Raw genomic sequence first — 17,936 nt, forward strand, 5'->3', positions numbered from 1 at the left:
TAGGAGCCCTTGAACTTGGCCCAGAAACTGATGGGCAGTCAGTGCAATTCTTTCAGCAGCGGGGTGAAATGTTGGAGATACCCTGCCCCAGTGAGCAGTCACGTTGCCACATTTTGCACCAGCAGCATCTTCTGGACCAACCTCAAGGGCAGCCCCACATAAAGTGCATTACCGTAATCCAGCCTGGAGGATACCAGTGAATGGACATCAGTGGTCAGGCTATGCGGATACAGAAATGGCCGCAGATGTCTTGCCAGCCAAAGCTGGTGAAAGGCATTCTAGCCACTGAGGTCACCTCAGCCTCTAGCAACAAAGATGGATCCAGGAGCACCCCCAAACTACAGACCTGCTCTTTCAGAAGGAGTATGACCCCATCCAAAGCAGGCAACTGACCAATTATCCAAACTCGGGAACCACCAACCAACAGTGTCTCTGTCTTGCTAGGATTCAGACTCAGTTTATTGGCCTTCATCTAGCCCACCACCAAGTCTAGGCACCTATCCAGGGTTTGCACAGCCCCTCCTGATTCAGATCTTTTAAGGCGGCTGGAACCACTCCCTCCCACAATGTTGCATTGACCACACTCTGGATCCACTCAGTCAAACCCCCTCGGCAAGCTTTAATAAGCCAAGAAGGGCAAGGGTTGAGAGGACACATTGCTGGCTGCATTGCCACAAGTACCTTGTCCATGTCATTAGGCTGCATGAACTGAAAACGATCCCAAGAAGTTGCAGCGCTGGGACTACAGTAGATGTGGATGGGGCATCAAGACTGCTACGGAGGCAAGCAACTTTACCCCCAAAGTGCCTTGCAAACCATTCACAGTGGGCATCCGAAGGGTCTAAAACTCAATTTACTAGAGTTGATGTCAACAGACCCCTGACAATACGGAACGGTTCCATTGGACAGTTACTTGAGGATGCGATGGTGGCAGAGAAGTGGGTCTTTTCCGCCGCCCTCACCACCACACAGTAAGCACAGTTATGATGTTTTGCTTGTGCCTGATCAGCCTCACAGCACATCTTTCGTCACTTGTGCTCTAGCCATCGTCTAGCCTGTTTCATTGCCCTTAGCTCATTGGTGTACCAAGGTGTAAACTGGGCTCCACAATGCTGGAGAGGGCACTCAGGGGCAACCGTGTCAAGAGACTGACACGCCTCCCTGTTCCACAGCATTACGAGGGCTTCAACAGAGTCACCTGCTCTATCTACTGGGAACTCCCCCACGGCATTCAGGAATCCTGTGGATTCCATTAGTCTCTGGGGGAGGACCATCTTAATCTGTCCATCACCCCTGCAGGGGAGGATTGGAGCCATAAGTCTAAACTTCATCAGGAAGTGGTCTGACCATCACAATGAGGTGACATCCACACCCCCACCTCTAGACCACCCCTTCCTCCATCTGCAGCAAAAACCAAGTGTGCCCTGCCTTATGCTTCGGGCCGGTGACAACTTGAGACAGCCCCACGGTCATCATGAGGCCATGAAGTCCCAAGCTGGAACACTAGAGGCAGTCTCAGCATGGACATTGAAAGCACCCAGTACTATTGTTCTGGGCTCCTCCAATATCACAGCTGAGATGGCCTCCGCCAGCTCAGTCAGAGAAGATGCCGGGCAGCAGGGTGGATGGTACACCAGCAGCAACCCTAGTTTCCTGTCTCCTTAGCCCGACACCAGGTGCAGGCCCTCAGAGTGGTTTCCTGGTGACAGAGATGGAAGTTCTGTAGACCACAGCAGCCTCTCCCCCACCATCCCTGCAGCCTGTGCTGGTGTTGTATGTTTTTCCTCTGTTTAATCTCTATTTCCCTCCCTTTTGCTTGTTTTCCTTTGTCAAAGTTGAGATTGTAATCTCCTTGGGGAAAGGAGTCTCGCATTCTGGCAAGAAATACAATTGCACTATCATGAGTTTCAACTTGCACTTTTCTGGCTGTTATTGGTGCACTCGTAAGCCTCACTGATATATGGGCAAGGCTTGAATTTAGCGAGTGAATTATTACTACATTTGTCAGTCACTTTATACAAAGGAAAAACTCTCAAAGCAACTGAACAAGATAAAACACCATAAACAAAAGCAATTAAAAACCAGAAAAATTTAAAGACAATGAACAGAAAATGCTCAAGAGCCAGAGAGCAAGGCCCTGAAGGTAAATTAGGCTCCTTCCTGCTCCTTCCTACCTCTCTCAGCTTCACTTATTGGGGGGGAGAGTGGAGTTAGATGGGGCTCCTGAGCTCCCAGCTTGCTGCAGACTTGGCAGGATGGGACCGCCAAGACCGAGCAGGGTTCTATGAACTGTGGTTTGCCTTATGCCTTTCTGTGAAAAAAAGGGCAGAAGTAGCGATAAAAATGGCTAATTACTTGAGTTTTGTTTATAGATAGATTTGTATAGGAGAACCATACATAGAGAACCATACATAGAGAGAGATTTCTTTCATTACTTGTACACTTCTCTGTTCAAACGATTATGTTATTTATTTCTTCAGTATAAAGCCTGTCTGCTATAGCCCAGTAATGAATGCTGGAAAAGAAATGATGCATTGAGGTCTCAACCTGGGCAAACTTTACCTAAACTTACATGTTATTGCAGCTCAGTTCACACTCTTCCCCTAATATAGGGTTACCTCCCAGTGCAGCAAGCGGATAAATCATTCTGGAATATTACTCTGGCTAAGTTTCCCTGCAACTGGAGCATATGCGCTTCCAAGCCACTGAAGCAGAGGCCCATAAAATACACTAATTGCTAGAAGTTATGGTCACTGGGTGATTGATAGCACTCTGCAAGGCAACTTCTTCATTCCCAGCTTTTCTGATGGGCCTCACCCGCCACAGAGGAGGCAGTTATTAATTCATGACCCAGGCCTTGGGCACTGAAACCTTTGCTTCCAATTCTACCGCCACTAAAACGGTAGTACCACTAACACTGGACGTCAGCTTCTGTTGTGACAACAGAGAATTGGGTTTCATACAGACCATCTTCAATTGGCAAAAATCATGAAAGAACAACTAGAATGGTCTCTCTCTTACACACACACACAAACACACACACACACGATTGAAAAATGCAATTTATCCAGAATGCATCAGTCTGTCTTTCACCGCGTATATGTCCCTGTAGCACTGTACATTGATACCCCAAAACAACTGCTGGAATGGCTGTAGTTCCATAGTCAGGGAATGTTTAAAAACTGCTGGTTTTAACCTCCCAAATCCTACATGGCTCGACCTCTAGATAGCTCAGTAAGTCCACCTCTTCCCCTACAGCTCCATCACTCTTTAAGACCAACCAAGAGCACCCTCTTTAGTTTACCATCGGTGCAGCAACTATGAACAAAGGCACACAGTGAATTAACTCTGGACTGCTCTTCCTCTTGAGTCACCAGAGCCCAAGCTATGAAGAATGTACCATGACAATGGAGCTAAGTAAAGGTTAACCAATTTTTATATTTCAGTTTAGGAAGTTTTATAATATTTTATGTTGGATGCATTTATTTATTTTTATCTAGTCAACAGACCATCACAAAGCAAGAATTTAACAAAACAGAACTACCTTTCTGGATAAAAGTAACAATCCTGTAAAGTTATAAAGTTATATAAATTATATAAAACTATGAACAAAACTTGCAGTTCTGAATTTCCCTGGCAAGATGTAGCATTCTCCCTTAAACATTTCCTTGACTTCAGTTACTGCAGAGAGAGAATATGCAGTTGCATATCTACCATGTCCACACAGCAGACGGATAACAGTATCATGGATGGACATCCTTGCATTTCTCCCTACAATCCAGCCCCAATGTTATCCCCTTGGCACATTATATAAAAATGGAAATGGACTGCCTTCAAGTCTATCCCTACTTATGGTGACCCTATGAATAGGGTTTTCATGGTAAGTGGTATTCAGAGGGGGCTTATCATTGCCTTCCTCTGAGGCTGAGAGGCAGTGACTGGCCCAAGGTCACCCACTGAGCTTTGTGACTGTGTGGGGATTCAAACCCTGGTCTCCCAGGTCGTAGTCCAGCACCTTAACCACTACACCACACTGGCTCTCTACATTATATAAAGAACTATATATACTATGTGCAAGATCTTCAATCTATTTCAAAACCTCAAGAACACAAGGGCACTCAAAATATACCCTGTTCTTGTATCTCCTTTCTAAAAATGGTGGAAGGCATCAGATTTAACCAAGACTGTCCTATCTCTGAATTTTTGCAAATCCTTTAATACAATAAGGTATGACAAGTGGACTGTAAGAGAAATTCTTGTCCAATGATGCTATCTTGGTAAAAAAAGAGAAATATAGTTGTTCTACCCATCTGCACTGATATCTCAGTCTCTGCTGCAAAATCTTTTTCTTGGGTTCCATCCCCACACTCTTTATGCACAATTCAAAGGGGCCTAATTTCACCACTAGGGATGAGACATGCTCATTCCCTCAAAGGCTATCCTAAGAGGACACTAAGGTCCACTAAGGATAGATTCTAATCAATAGTTTATAATCATTTTATATGCCACAGTTCATGTTGTTACTGTAGTCCTGGGTAGCCAACAAGGTGCCCTTCAGATGTTTTGGACTACATCTCTCAACAGCCCTACTCAGCATGGCCACTGATAAGGGAGGATGGGAGTTGTATTCCAAAACCTCTGGAGGGCATCATGTTGGCTACTCCTGCTGTAAGCTAGCTCACCTCCACATAAATTGGAAGAGATTGAAGGGGTTGGGGAGGAGGCGACACTAGCAATGATAGTAAAAAATCTGTTTTGAAGTAAGGGGCTTAAATTCCCAGAAGGATCCCGGTAGCTCCAGTGCCGACGCTACCAGATGTCTACCCCGTGTTCTATAAAGACATTTATTGCTGGCTTGTTATCTACCCAGAACTGAGCCAGATATCAACACATAAAAATAAATGGCATTGTCCAGGAAGGACCAAAAACTCAGCCTGCAAATCCAGAAATAGTCCAAAGGAACATCAGGGGGCCCCACCTGCATGAACTTTATGAGAAAGAGATACGCCCTTTAATAATTCAAAGTAATATAAAACTGACTGTAAAAGAGAATGAAATGAGGGGCTTTTTTTCCTTTTCTTTACCAGCTGTCACCTCATCTCAACAACATGGGGAAAGTACCAGCTCTATGAAACCACAGCCTCCACTACTGGCAGCCTAAACAGAAAGGCAACGTCCACTCTGCATCCAGCAGCGCTTGTATCCATTCTTGTCAAATACAGAATCTGGCAACAAAACAGAGTTAGTTTCCTTTCAGAAGACACTGCATCTCCCTCAGGAAACAGGTGCTAGGGGTTGTAAGATCACTTGTGGGGCAGACACATCCTTCCAGTGACGTTGCTGATCCTGATGGCTGTATTAACTGTGTTAACTAAGCAAAGGGCCAACTGGAACTGGAGTCAGCCATAACTGCACATGCAAGAAAAGTAATTTGGGGGCAAAGATCATGGAAGGCTGGTAAAAGAATCAGAGGCTCTGGAGATCTGAGCAGCTCCGTGGGCTAGATGTAGGCCAGCCTTTGGCAGCCTAATGTCCTCCAGATGCTTTTATCTACACTTCCCATCAGCTCTAGCAATCACAGCCTACACTGGGCAACAAACTAGGCCGGCCTTCCCCAATCTGGTGCCCTCCAGATGTTTTGGACTACAACTCCCAATGGCCATGCTGACTTAGGTTGATGGGAGTTATAGTTAATAGTCCAAAATATGCAGAGGACACCAAGTTGGCAAAGGCTAATGTAGACTATGGGATGCTTCTTGAGGCAAATACATCTAGAGCTTTTATTATTAAGATGTTTTTAAAACTATAACTCAACCTTTTGGTTTGCCTGTTACTATAATGAAGTGATTTGCAGCCACCAAATCGCTAGCTGGTTCCTTGGATAGCTGGTGAGAAAAAGAGTCTTGCTTTTTAAATCTAAAGCAGGTTGGAAATGTGGCAAGGAAAATAGTTAAAGCAATTTAAAACAAATCATACCGTAAGTACTGAAAAGTGCCCAGATCTGTCTAATGTGTTCAATTAACAACTACTTGAAATCTTCAAAGTAAGAATGAGGAAATAATGTTACTCTAAATGGGATTAGTTAATACTCAGCTTCTGTCTTGCAGAAGTTGACAGAGTTAAAGATGAGTGACACGCAGCTTGAACTTCCAGTAATGAACCGAAAGTTATCACGGGCCATGACTCCCTATGGAAGCAGATAGGACTGGATCTCTATGGCGCAAGCCCTCTTCACCTGGCATTGGAAATCCAAGAGGTGACCAAATTCAATTTAGCAGCAGATGTGCCAAACAGAATTGCATTGGGACTAGGACCTGTGAGATAGTGGCAACATCTAGGAGCATAGCAAGCTGCCTGAAGCTGAACCAGACCAGTTGATTCATCTAGCTCAGAACTGTCCACATTGAATGACAGCTGCTCTCCAGTTTTTCAGACAGGAGTCTCTGGCAGCTTTATCTGGACATGAAGGGGACTGAATCTGGGTCCTCCTGCATGCAAAGCAGGTGCTACTGCTGAGGGATGCATTGTTTTAAGATGCAGAGGAGCCACATGATGGACACATTGACACTTCTGGATGCTATTGATGATGACAACTATTAATAATAATAGTTTCTATAATACTTTTCAGTCTGAACACCAGCTGCTTCACCAGCCTGTGCTTTCAGGTTGGGACAACGACATATGCTAAAAAAATGCCATGGTCTGCTGACCAGGTCGGAATGTCAGCGTGAGAAAGCAGCTCACACAAAATACCCTAAACAATCCTTTCAAGAAGCTCTTGGGAGGTTTTATGGCACACAGATGACAACAGTGGCCCTAGCACAATATTACAGGCTTCATAACCAGATCCCAAGAGATGGCTCATGTCTCTTTTGTTCCTGTCCAATTTATCTTTTTTTAATACTACTAGGAACGAAATAAAGAAAAAAGGGAAAACACACAAACCCTTATGCTTCAGTTTATATGTTTCTCACAGCAAGAATATTTCAAAAAAGGACAATCACTTCAGCCAAAACATTTCCTATACGAATAAAGTAGCGTTGCCAAAACTGGTGCCCTCCAGATGTATCTGGAGCGTACTAGATTACATAAGAATGTAAGAAACATCCTGCCAGATCAGACCAAAAGCCCCACCTAGTCCAAGAATTGTACTGGCTGCCCATTTGCTACCGGGCCAGGTTCAAGGTTCTAGTTTTGGTGTACAAAGCCCTATACAGCTTGGGACCAGGATACCAGAAAGACCGTCTTATCCCTTATATACCCAGACGATCACTGTGCTCTGCAGGTGAGGGCTTCTTGCAGATTCCATCTTATCAGGAGGTCCATTCCACACAACATAGGAAACAGACCTTTAGTGTGGCGGCATCTACCCTGTGGAATTCCTTCCCCTTAAATATTAGACAGGCACCATCTCTGTTATCTTTTTGGCACCTATTGAAGACTTTTCTCTTTCAACAAGCCTTTTAAGTTGAGACCTATCCCACCCTGCGTCTGTGTTGGAATAGTTTTTTAAGATGTTTTTAAAGATCTTTTGTTTGAATACGTTTGTGAAGATGTTTTGTTTTAATATATTTTAAAGTCTGTTTTTATGATGTTCTAGAAGGTGTTTTTATTTGCTGCCCTGAGCTCCTACTGGGAGGAAGGGTGGAATATAATTTTAATCAATAAATAAACAATAGTTTAGAGTAGACAATGCTGGGCAAAATGGATAAATAGCTTGACTTGTTCCACCCACCCCCTTGCTCCAAGTTTATAAGGAAGATTATAGAAAGGAATATCAAACTGGCAATAGAGTTGGCCAAGTTTAAGCAGGTGATCTCTGAAGCATCGCTACATTGCGATTTGACTGGGCTCTTTGCCGCTGCACACTGATGCAAGGAGTAGCCTTTTCAGGCCTGGTAGGTGGAGGAGTGAGCAGAATGCATTAGTGCTCAGAACAAATGGCCCAACGCGTCTCAACTCTCAGCTTATTCCCCTAACATACAGTTACTGAATCTACAGAACACAATTGGCCTACTGCTGTCCAGGTGTAAATCACCCTCCCCCAATCAGGTTCCCCCCTAGATGTTTTGGACTACAACTCCCATCAGCCCCAGCCTACATGGTCATTGGGAGTTGTAGTCCAAAACATCTGGAGGGCAGCATGTTGGGGAAGGCCAGTCTAGACTGCTGCCCAGTGTAGGACTAGCAATTTTGCCAGAAACTTTCAATACTAGATCTCAGCCGTAACACACATGACACAATTGTTCAGAAGACAGTGTGTCTGCTGTCATGGAATGCCTCAGCATCATGACTCAACCGACTGCCATGTATGTGGGATCCAGGGCCCTGATGCATTTCTAAGCCGTGGCATGTTTTCTTTTTCCAACTAAAAGAGATCACCGAAAGAACCTCTTTAGCTTTACCCAAGTTTTCTAAAGAAACACACAAGCTCAGTGACATGGCTCAAAAAGGGGTGTTGGGAAATTCCAACATAAAGTTCAGCTGTCCTCTCTGAACGCTACCTGGCCCAGTCCAGTGTCAATTGATAATGTGATTTTCACAGCAAGGACCTTGCATGGCTTCCTGGAGCATCACCTTCACCTTTCTAAAGACATTTCCCCTTGTTTTCCTCTTTTAACACATCACTCAAACCACTTAAACAACGATCATGTTGAGGAGAGGTCTCCAAGGAGCCTATGCCACACCAATTAACAAAGTACACAGAGACAAATTGTCCCATATATGTGATTCAGAAGACAGATGGAGGCAGAAGGAGAAAAAGAGGGAAATGGGTTTGCTTAAGGAGAGGCAAATAGTAGGCCTCAAGTGATGGCACTGCCCACACCTAGAGCTGCTTGCACAAACCCTATGACATCATGTTTAATGACCTCCCCTATAAGGTCCAAACTTTTAGTTGTGGGGTAGCAGACTGTCTATGTGAAGTCACCATGCAAAGCTAAAACACAGGAAGCAGAACTGTTCCTCCCATTTTATCATCACAAAAACCATGGGATTATGTTAAGATGAGAGATGAGCTTCATGCAAGGGATGAAGATTCAGGCTGAGATCTGTGCTCAGCTTCACCATGACAAATCCACGGGGCAGGTTTTTGTAAAATTCTTAATCTCCATATAATAATTGCTGTTGCAGTCAAGAGTGGATTTCCACCTAGGTCAGAAATACTTTATAGAATCTTGATTGGGCCAGGGTATAAAGACTCCACTCATTGTCCCAAAAAACTTTAGGAGATGAACATTCCTGAACCCTTGGGAGAAACTTCTTCATACAGAACAAATCCATTCTAACATAGAAACTGATCATTTTATACTACTGAGCATGCAAAAGAATGCTGCAAAATGCAGTCACGTTGTAATCTTAGTCCAAGTTCATATGCGTAGAAATCTCTCACCAAGATTGGCCCTGCCTTCCCCCCTCAGCTGTGCAAGCAGTGTGTGAGCTAGGCTATCCATGCTGATGCCTGATTCTCTGGAAGCCCCCATTCACATGTCTCTCCCTCCAAAGAGGAGGGCTGGGTGGGGGTGGTGAATAAACCCTCTCTGATTTAGGCATCAGCATGGACTACTTGGCTCATATGTTAGTTCCTCCATGCAGTGACTTCATATACAGGATTTCTTTAAAAAAAAAACCTTGCATGAATGAGGACTCAAGACTCAAGTGTGCTCTTTTAACACAGCTGAAAAACAAAAACATATAAATGCACCTACCTCCATGAAGGAAATTCCTAGACTCCAAACATCAGAATGAATGCCATATTGCTCTCCTGAAATTCGTTCTGGCTGTGAAAAACAAAGGGGGGGGGAAGAGAAATAGTTGAACCTAATAAAATGCCAACAAATGAGAACACAACCTAATAATAATAATAATAATAATAAATTAAATTTCTATCTCACCCCTCCTCCCAGAAGGAGCTCAGCGCAGCAAACAAGGGACAAAACACTAACATCTTAAAAACATCTCAAAAACAACATCTTAAGAAAACATCTTTTTTTAAAAAAAGAATCATTAAAAACATATTAGAAAGCAATTCCAACACAGACGCAGACTGGGGTAAGGTCTCTACTTAAAAGGCTTGTTGAAAGAGGAAGGTCTTCAGTAGACGCAGAAAAGATAACAGAGGTGGCGCTTGTCTAATATTTAAGGGGAGGGAATTCCAAAGGGTAGGCACCACTACACTAAAGGTCCGCTTCCTATATTGTGCAAAACAGACCTCCTGATGAGATGGTAACTGCAGGAGGCCCTCACCTGCAGAGTGCAGTGATCAACTGGGTATATAAGGGGTGAGATTGTCTTTGAGGTATCCTGGTCCCAAGCCATATAGGGCTTCGTACTGCAAAACCAGCACAAATAAAGTAAAAGTTAAGATTCTTAGTTTTTGATAACATGTCTAAAGGCATTTACTCTGCTAAATTTGTATGTATATAATTGATTTGTTGTAAAAGATAAGTAACAACATATCTAAACAAGAAAAACCTGCTAAATTTATAATGATAGCAAAAGGAAGGGCTGAAAGTCTCCATCATCCTAATTAGGACCCATGAGATAAGCTACTGTGTGGACTATATTGGCAGGAGAGGGAGCCACAATCATTTCTGCACAATCACAGTGGGCTTGTCTACACGGTGGTTTACTGTGTGTTCGGTGCTACTCACATCTCCTTTAAATTTGCATCGTTCACATTACCTTACCGGCAAACAGAAGCTATTGATAATAAGAAAAGGGAAGGAAAAAAGTCTTCACTCTCTTTCCCTAGTGCTTGCAGATGCTTTCTTCTGATGCTTTTAGGTGGGTGTCTCATTCGTTCCCCTCTCCACACCCACTCCCTCCTCCTCCCTTCATGCATTTTATTTCCTATAGGCTGACAAGTAACTTCTGGTTGCTCTCCTCCATTCTGCTGGCCTTTTTTTATGTTGCTGCAAATTGTGTCTTTACTTTCTTTTTTCCCTAACTTGTGTGCAAAAGCATAATGTTCAAACAAAGATTTGTATTTCAGCTGTATCCTGGCAGTGAAAACACAGGTATTAGCACTTCTGTTTTTTTTTTTAAAAAAGGAGCAACTGCAGCTGGAACAGACTGAGCATGCTCAGTTACCTAGAAACCAGAGGGAGTGGAAATGTATAATTAGGGGGTGGGGCCACAAGGAAAAAGCAAGACTAATCCTCCCCAGAGGAATGCCTGTTTGTGCAAATGGGAAAAAGCAATTGGCAGCTGGCAGCTAGCAGCAGGAACTGTGGACGATGCAAATGAAAAGTGAAGGTAAAAGAAGTATATTTCGTAAGAAGAAATGCTCCAAAGTAGATGAGCCCAGTATGAGAGGTATGCTGACTGGGATTTGAGGGAAGCGCTCCTGTAAAGAGCAGAGTTGAAGAGGAGGCAATCAAATATGAAGTATTTGGCCAGCTTGACTGGGGTGGGTTATATGAGTAGCAAAGAGTTTATGGGGCATACAGAATTGCCAACCAGGAACAGATGGGTTTGAAGAGGGTGCATCACATTTAACCCAGTTACTGTCCCAACGGCAGTGTACCAACCTCAGCTGTATGTAGCTTTGCCTAGCATTATACAATTACATCATGCACCAATTGTCCTGTGACATCCAATACTGGATGGAGCTTGCAGGCAGTGTTATAGTATCGTGTGCAGCCTCACCGATTCAGGGCTAGTATTCCTTGCATGTTCCTAACTGCTTTTCTAGAGCATCAGGACCTCCGTCCTCATGCTGCAGCTGAGCAGCATATGGCCCAAAATGTCCCAGGGGAGGCCAATTTCTCTCCAATGGCAGTATCCCTAAAAATATCGCCATTAGGGAGCTTCCTGGGGGTCCCCAAGGAACAAGGCCAGTCCTCACTAAATGGACCCTTCAATGTTACTAATTTCTGGTTTTTATCCCCCTCCAACACAGAGAATGTGATCAAGCCATAATAAATGTAAACATATACACAACAAAACCATCAAAATAACACTAGATGTCTTGAACCACTTGGGACATAACTTTCCCACCTCTCTCACCACTGTTCACATGCACATAGCGAGGCCAGAGAATTCCGTCAGAAATGGGAGCAGAAACAATTCACATGTTTGTCTGAGGTCAGGAACAAAAACCATGCAAGCAAATACAAGTGGAATTTGCTATCTATTTTTGGTCTGCAAATGCTACATAAATAATTACTGTACATTATTCTCCACATTGTTTTTGATGTTTCCCTTCATTGGAATTAACTACGGTTTTGGCCATCACAGATAGTAAGACAAACAACGTAGGTTTTAGCGGAAGTTGAATTCTAGTGGTATGGAAACAATGCTGATTGCTACAAAAACAGAATGGGATGGGAATTGTTACCTCCTTATATCCCCCTACATAAACCTTCCTATTCTCACGTAGCCCATCTCATGCAAGTAGGTAATATATTTCTATTGAATGTGTTAAGCAAGGAGAGTTGCTACAGAAAACCAGCTTCCGTTTAAATGTTCCCAAACTAATGTACATTGCAACCTGCAAATAAAAGAGGTCTAGCTCACACCAATTAGCAGCAAGTTTAATACCACTTGAGACAGCAAGGAACGCAAAATAGTCAGCCAGCTTTCTTACTCAGAAGCTATGCTCTAAGTATTGCCAAGGTCAAGTACAGTGTGAAATGCAACAATAAAAAGATTCGACAAGACTCTCTTTCCCACTGTGCTGTTAATGCACCTGTCTAGTTCAGGCACCTTGCACAACTCCTCTCCCCCTCCATTCCATAATAACCCAGAAGCCTTTAGAGAAAACAAATGCACCCAAATTAGTGCCAGTCGAACGTGCTCAAGGATGCTTCCTCTCAGCTGCTAATCCTAGGTCAGGAGCTTCTAGCGCCAAGTAAACGTTAAGTAAAAAACACAGTCACAATGGCCTAATGGTCTTTAAGACTCAACCTTCTAGACAGTACAGAGGCAGAACCCTCCCAGAAGCAAAGACCAGCGGACAACAGACTACAGCACTTCTGAGCTGAGCTCCTATGAACAAAGGCAAATCAACAGGGTTTTAAGATGTGCCTTTCTTATCCTAAGATTCTCAGGAACTGTGGGGCTTGAACCGGGGACCTGTGAGGTTAGACTCCAGATTCCTCCACTGTCAGAGGGATGCCTCCGAGTACTGGTTGTTGGGAATTGCAAGTGCTGAGAGCACCGTTAGGTCCTACTTGCAGGCTTCCCATAGGCATCCAGTTGGTCACTGTCAGAACAGAGTGTTGGACCAGTTGGGCCTTTGGCCTATACAGCAAGGCTTTCCTTATGTCCTTATGACAGCTAGTTGGGGAGGGAATCACAGGCTGATGATGCCGGAGAGCCAATCCCAGCTTCTGCCTATGTATAAAGCTTCCAGGTCTGCTGCTCTCCCCTCGGGCCACACAACTTGCCATGGAGGGTGGCCACCAAGCTATTTAGACAGGCAAGAACCCATCTTCTGTGGTGTGTAGAGGCAACCATGCAAGGGTTCAGAAGCCCAGCTATGAACTCTTCTTGAAAAGTAGTTTGCTTTCCCCTCTCTAACTTCTCTCTCGGAGCATTTGATAGCCTTGACAGCTATGCCAGCTGATATGATACCAAGTTTGTGAAGTACCTACACTCAAGCATAGCCATGACATTCAAAACAAAAATATTCAAGCATCAAATATATAAGGCTGCATGTATGCTGTGATTTTATAAGGGAGCAGCAAAAGGAAAAGGGGGGGAAAGCACAGAATGTGATGTTGCTGCAGAATTTCACTTCCTAAAAACCCCAGCTTTCATTTCTTCAAAAAAACCAAAACAGCCAAGTTTTTAGCCCTTATGGCTGCAAACATATGCTGAGCAATGCCAGCTGAAATCTCAGACAAGGTTTCAGGGGTCGACCTATCTCTTACTCTTCTCTGTAACTTACCAGTAGTAGAATAAATTATGCAAATATGCTCAATTTGCACCATGAATACAGGATGCATCATTAATACTGGACACAGTTTTCCTTAGCACAGAGTCTGAATTGCCTGGGCATCAATTTATATAAAATCATGCAGTACATACAGTTTTGGGAATCTCTCTACTACTCAACTTTTAAGGATACACCCCCCCCCCAAGCAGAATTACTGGCACATTTTCCTCCATACCTTGATTGAAATTTGGTAAGCCCACTAGGGAACCAATAGAATTGCTCTGTGTGCCAGGTCGAACTGGCAGGTTGCCACGCTTGTTTCAGACTTGAAGCTGTTACGCAGGGATTTGTCTGTTTTTAACCTATTTTAACAATTTAATTTTAAGCAAATAATCAAAATATTAAGAGGATTGCTTCGAAGTAGAAGCTTGTATTGTAGTATCCATGCAGCCACATTGCTTAGGCACCAGCTTGCAAATTCCTTGAAGCAATTTGCCAGCACCACAGCTGAAAAGCCAGAGGGACAGCAGAAGCATCCGACATCTTGAGGCAACGTTTCTGAGTTGCTCCCATGCCAGGTGACAGCAGGCCAGCCATGAGACACCTGATCCACCATTAAAGGTGCCCTTTTGAAAATATCTCAAAGCAGAGCGCTCGAAGGAGTGGGCAGGGGAAGGAGGATTTCCTTCAATGGAGGTGCAGAAAGTTTGCCAACAAGAAAAACCGCCACTCCACTCTTTGGAAAGACTTGTATGTGTATCCAAAGTATAAATAATACTCCTGGTATAAATTTCATAAAGTGAAGTTTAGACATATGTGGGGGACTGACTACACTGGTGTGTTTGTTCTGTGTTACAAGCTCTTCCTAATTTGAGACCAACCAATTGGGTTTCGTTGCTTGCATTTTACTTAGCCCCATGCCAGCCCTTCAAATAACAAAGGCACTGTAAGGAGTCCCGAAAACAGTTACATCTGCCCATCTCATCCCCTGTGCATCCGATGGAACAGGATACATTTCTGCACCCCCCTCCATTCCTAGTGTTTTTCTTTATTTCAAGTTGAAACCAAAAAAACTTGGTGACTGGAAACAAATTCATTCAAGCAGCAAAGCAGTCCTCACCAAAGAACTGACAAAACATCTTACAGCTTTAATCCTCACTTTTTTCAATTAACAGATGGATGCATCACAGTCATCCGTAAACAATAAGAAAAAAAGTAATTTCTTTAATGCACACCTGGGAAATAGATATGTAATCGAGGTTTGTACATTAAAAGGAATAATACAATTTAATTATTACAGCTATTTAAAGTCATCAAGAAAAGTCAGATAAAATAATTTGTTTGAAGTCCCCCCACCCCTGAAATCAGAGCGTTCGAGCTCTTGTGGAGATGGAGATGTGACCACCAGCACAGCAGGCATATCAAAAGCAATACGTTTTGAGTCCCTCTAAACATTCTCCCTTCTGCTCTTTAAGAGGCCAAGTGATGTATATACATACATTGGTCAGAAAAATATAATGCAAATCAATGACTGCAAAAGTAAAGAATCCTAATGTCTAGAGTTTTCACAATTCAAGATTCCTCATATTTCTGCTGGGCATGCAAGCAATCTTTCCTCTAAGCAGAAAGGTGATGGCAATGGGGATGCCTGGACCCAAGGGCATTGGGCACACACACACACACACACCACTTTCATCTGTAGTGCAAGCAGGGCTCCAGAATGACACAGGCCCATCTACCTATGTGAGCTGAGCATACATTTGGGCACATCCAACCTGTAAACATGCCCAAGCACACATTTATAACCTCTTTTCTCAAAACATCTGCAGCACTAAAGTATCATGCAGAGCCAGGACTGGAATCAGGGCTTGCACTAAACCCTTCCCCATCCCAGTGCCCTTCAGTTGCTTTGAACTACAACTCCCATCAGCCTCAGCTAGCAGAAGGCTATGCTAGAGCATGAACAGCAGGAGGCAGGAGCAACTGCGCTGGCTGACCAGGCAAGAGCAAAAAGCCGATCCAGAGGTTTTATACTGCCTGCCATTTGCAGAGGTGATCTCTCACACTTCTGTGCTCTTCTGTACCTGAGCGTGCAAAGTAGCTTACTAGGGAAAGCCCCAAGCTCAGCCCGGGAAGTCCCTGTTTAAGTTCCACAGTCTCTTGACAGCAGCAAGTCAAGAATTACACATGCCCACCCACTTGCCTTCCTGCATGGTCATAGCCCTCATAGCCCTCTGCCCCTACCCAAGAACTTCAAAACTTAAGTGACAACCATTTGTCTTGGTTTTACAGTATAGTGCTTTCCAGCACTTTCCCCCTTCTTCTTACAACCCTGGGTTACACAGAGGGAGCAGACAGCGGCCTTCATGGCGGAGCACAGATTTGAAATAAGCCCCCCCCCAATCTAGTACATCTTCCAGGCACTGCACAAGCCCCCCTATGCCCGCACAAAACCTTTGTGCACATGGGGCACTACTTTTATTATAGGGATGAACCCACAGAGCTGCCTCTTCACTGAACGGTCAGTGAATGGACTGATCTTGCACAGGAGTTCGGTATGAGCACTTTAAATCCTTCTTTTACTATTCCCCATTCCTAAAATACTGTTTCCTTATTTCCAAATCTGTTTTCCAAAATAAATAAGTAAATTTTAAGAAACACAATAGCACTAAGCCAAACTGCAGACGAAACTGAGCAGCCCACGAATAAAAGTATCTGCATATCTTTACTTACCGCCATATAAGCATTTGTCCCAACATACGTCTTGGCTATGGAATTCACCAGCTATCAGACAAAACAGCCTGTTAGAGCCATATAAAGATAATGTGGGAATAAAACGGGCAATTATTCCTCATTTAACCTACAATCATTCGATGTACAAATCAGCTAAAAATCATATAAAGTGTGTGTGTGGTGGTAGTGGTAGAACAAATTTGCCTGTGAAGGCATTAAAAATGATGAAATCTCCCTTTCCTTTCGAACAAGAGCCCTAATTTAAAACAACCACGGTACTTCACTTTATAATCTGAAAGACAATTCTGTTTTAAATCAGGATGCGTAGAGATTTGAGTACTGTACCAACCAGTTGGATATAGTCAATTGGAAGGAGGATTCTACTTTTATTTTATTTTCAGCATCTCCAGTCAGTCCTCTTCCTCCTCCCCCCACTGTCAGCTGGCTCAAGATGTGAATAAAGTCACCTTCATTATCAGGCTGGAATGAACACTAAATATGCTGGAGGGACAACAGACTTTGACAACGTATAATGCAGCAGTGACCTTCTCTTTGGTCCTCATGTTTGGCTGGGAGGAAAGGTGGCTGCAATTCAATTCAACATTGCAGCAAGCTCATGGGTCAGTATCACAGAGGTTCTCAAGGGAAACCCAAAATGGAAATTAATTAAAATTTGTGCTGCACATTGTTGAAGCCCACCACTATTGTTGCTCCCAATATTAATTTTTATTGTGGGCCAGTTGGGCTCCCCAGGCGCTTCCTCGCGCTCTGCCCTCCCTTTTGTCTGATCCAAACGCTTTCATAGCCAAGCTGCATATCAATGAAGTTTGCTATTCGTAAGTAGTAATTACAATATCAGCAGTTTTTACTGTCATTAAACAATGAACAATCATATTCTGATGAAGAAAAGTCACCAGGAGATTAAAAAGGATGAATCTCGTGTTCCCAGCAGAGGGGAGCTTCCTGCAAACGGCTCTGTTTGTCTTGCAGCCAGTTTGGAAAACATATTTATTTATTTATTTATTATTTGATTTATATCCCGCCCTTCCTCCCAGCAGGAGCCTAGGGCAGCAAACAGAAGTGCTAAAAACACATATCATAAAAACAGACCTTAAAATACATTAAAACAAAACAACTTTAAAAACATTTTTTTTAAAAAAAGCTTTAAAAACATCTTTAAAACAGGGTTAAAAACATATCGTTTAAAATAAAAAATTTAAAAAACATATTAAAAGCAATTCCAACACAGATGCAGACTGGGATAGGTCTCAACTTAAAAGGCTTGTTGAAAGAAGGCACCGAAAAGATAACAGAGATGGTG

The 17,936-nt window shown here is 43.4% G+C and overlaps 1 protein-coding gene across 6 annotated transcripts in view; it reads right to left on the minus strand.

The window, feature by feature from the left end:
- The window catches only part of MAP2K5 (mitogen-activated protein kinase kinase 5), a 142,777-nt gene that overhangs the window by 67,900 nt on the left and 56,941 nt on the right, over positions 1-17,936 (minus strand). For all 6 annotated transcript variants that reach the window (XM_061595526.1, XM_061595525.1, XM_061595530.1 and 3 more), the window contains exons 15-16: positions 16,616-16,666; positions 9,708-9,779 (exon numbers count right to left, since the gene is read on the minus strand). In XM_061595526.1, coding sequence (XP_061451510.1) covers positions 9,708-9,779; positions 16,616-16,666 — 123 coding nt within the window. The remainder of the gene's footprint in view (positions 1-9,707; positions 9,780-16,615; positions 16,667-17,936) is intronic.

This window comes from Rhineura floridana, chromosome 14 (genome assembly GCF_030035675.1).
Source record: "Rhineura floridana isolate rRhiFlo1 chromosome 14, rRhiFlo1.hap2, whole genome shotgun sequence".
Taxonomy (NCBI): Eukaryota; Metazoa; Chordata; class Lepidosauria; order Squamata; family Rhineuridae; genus Rhineura; species Rhineura floridana.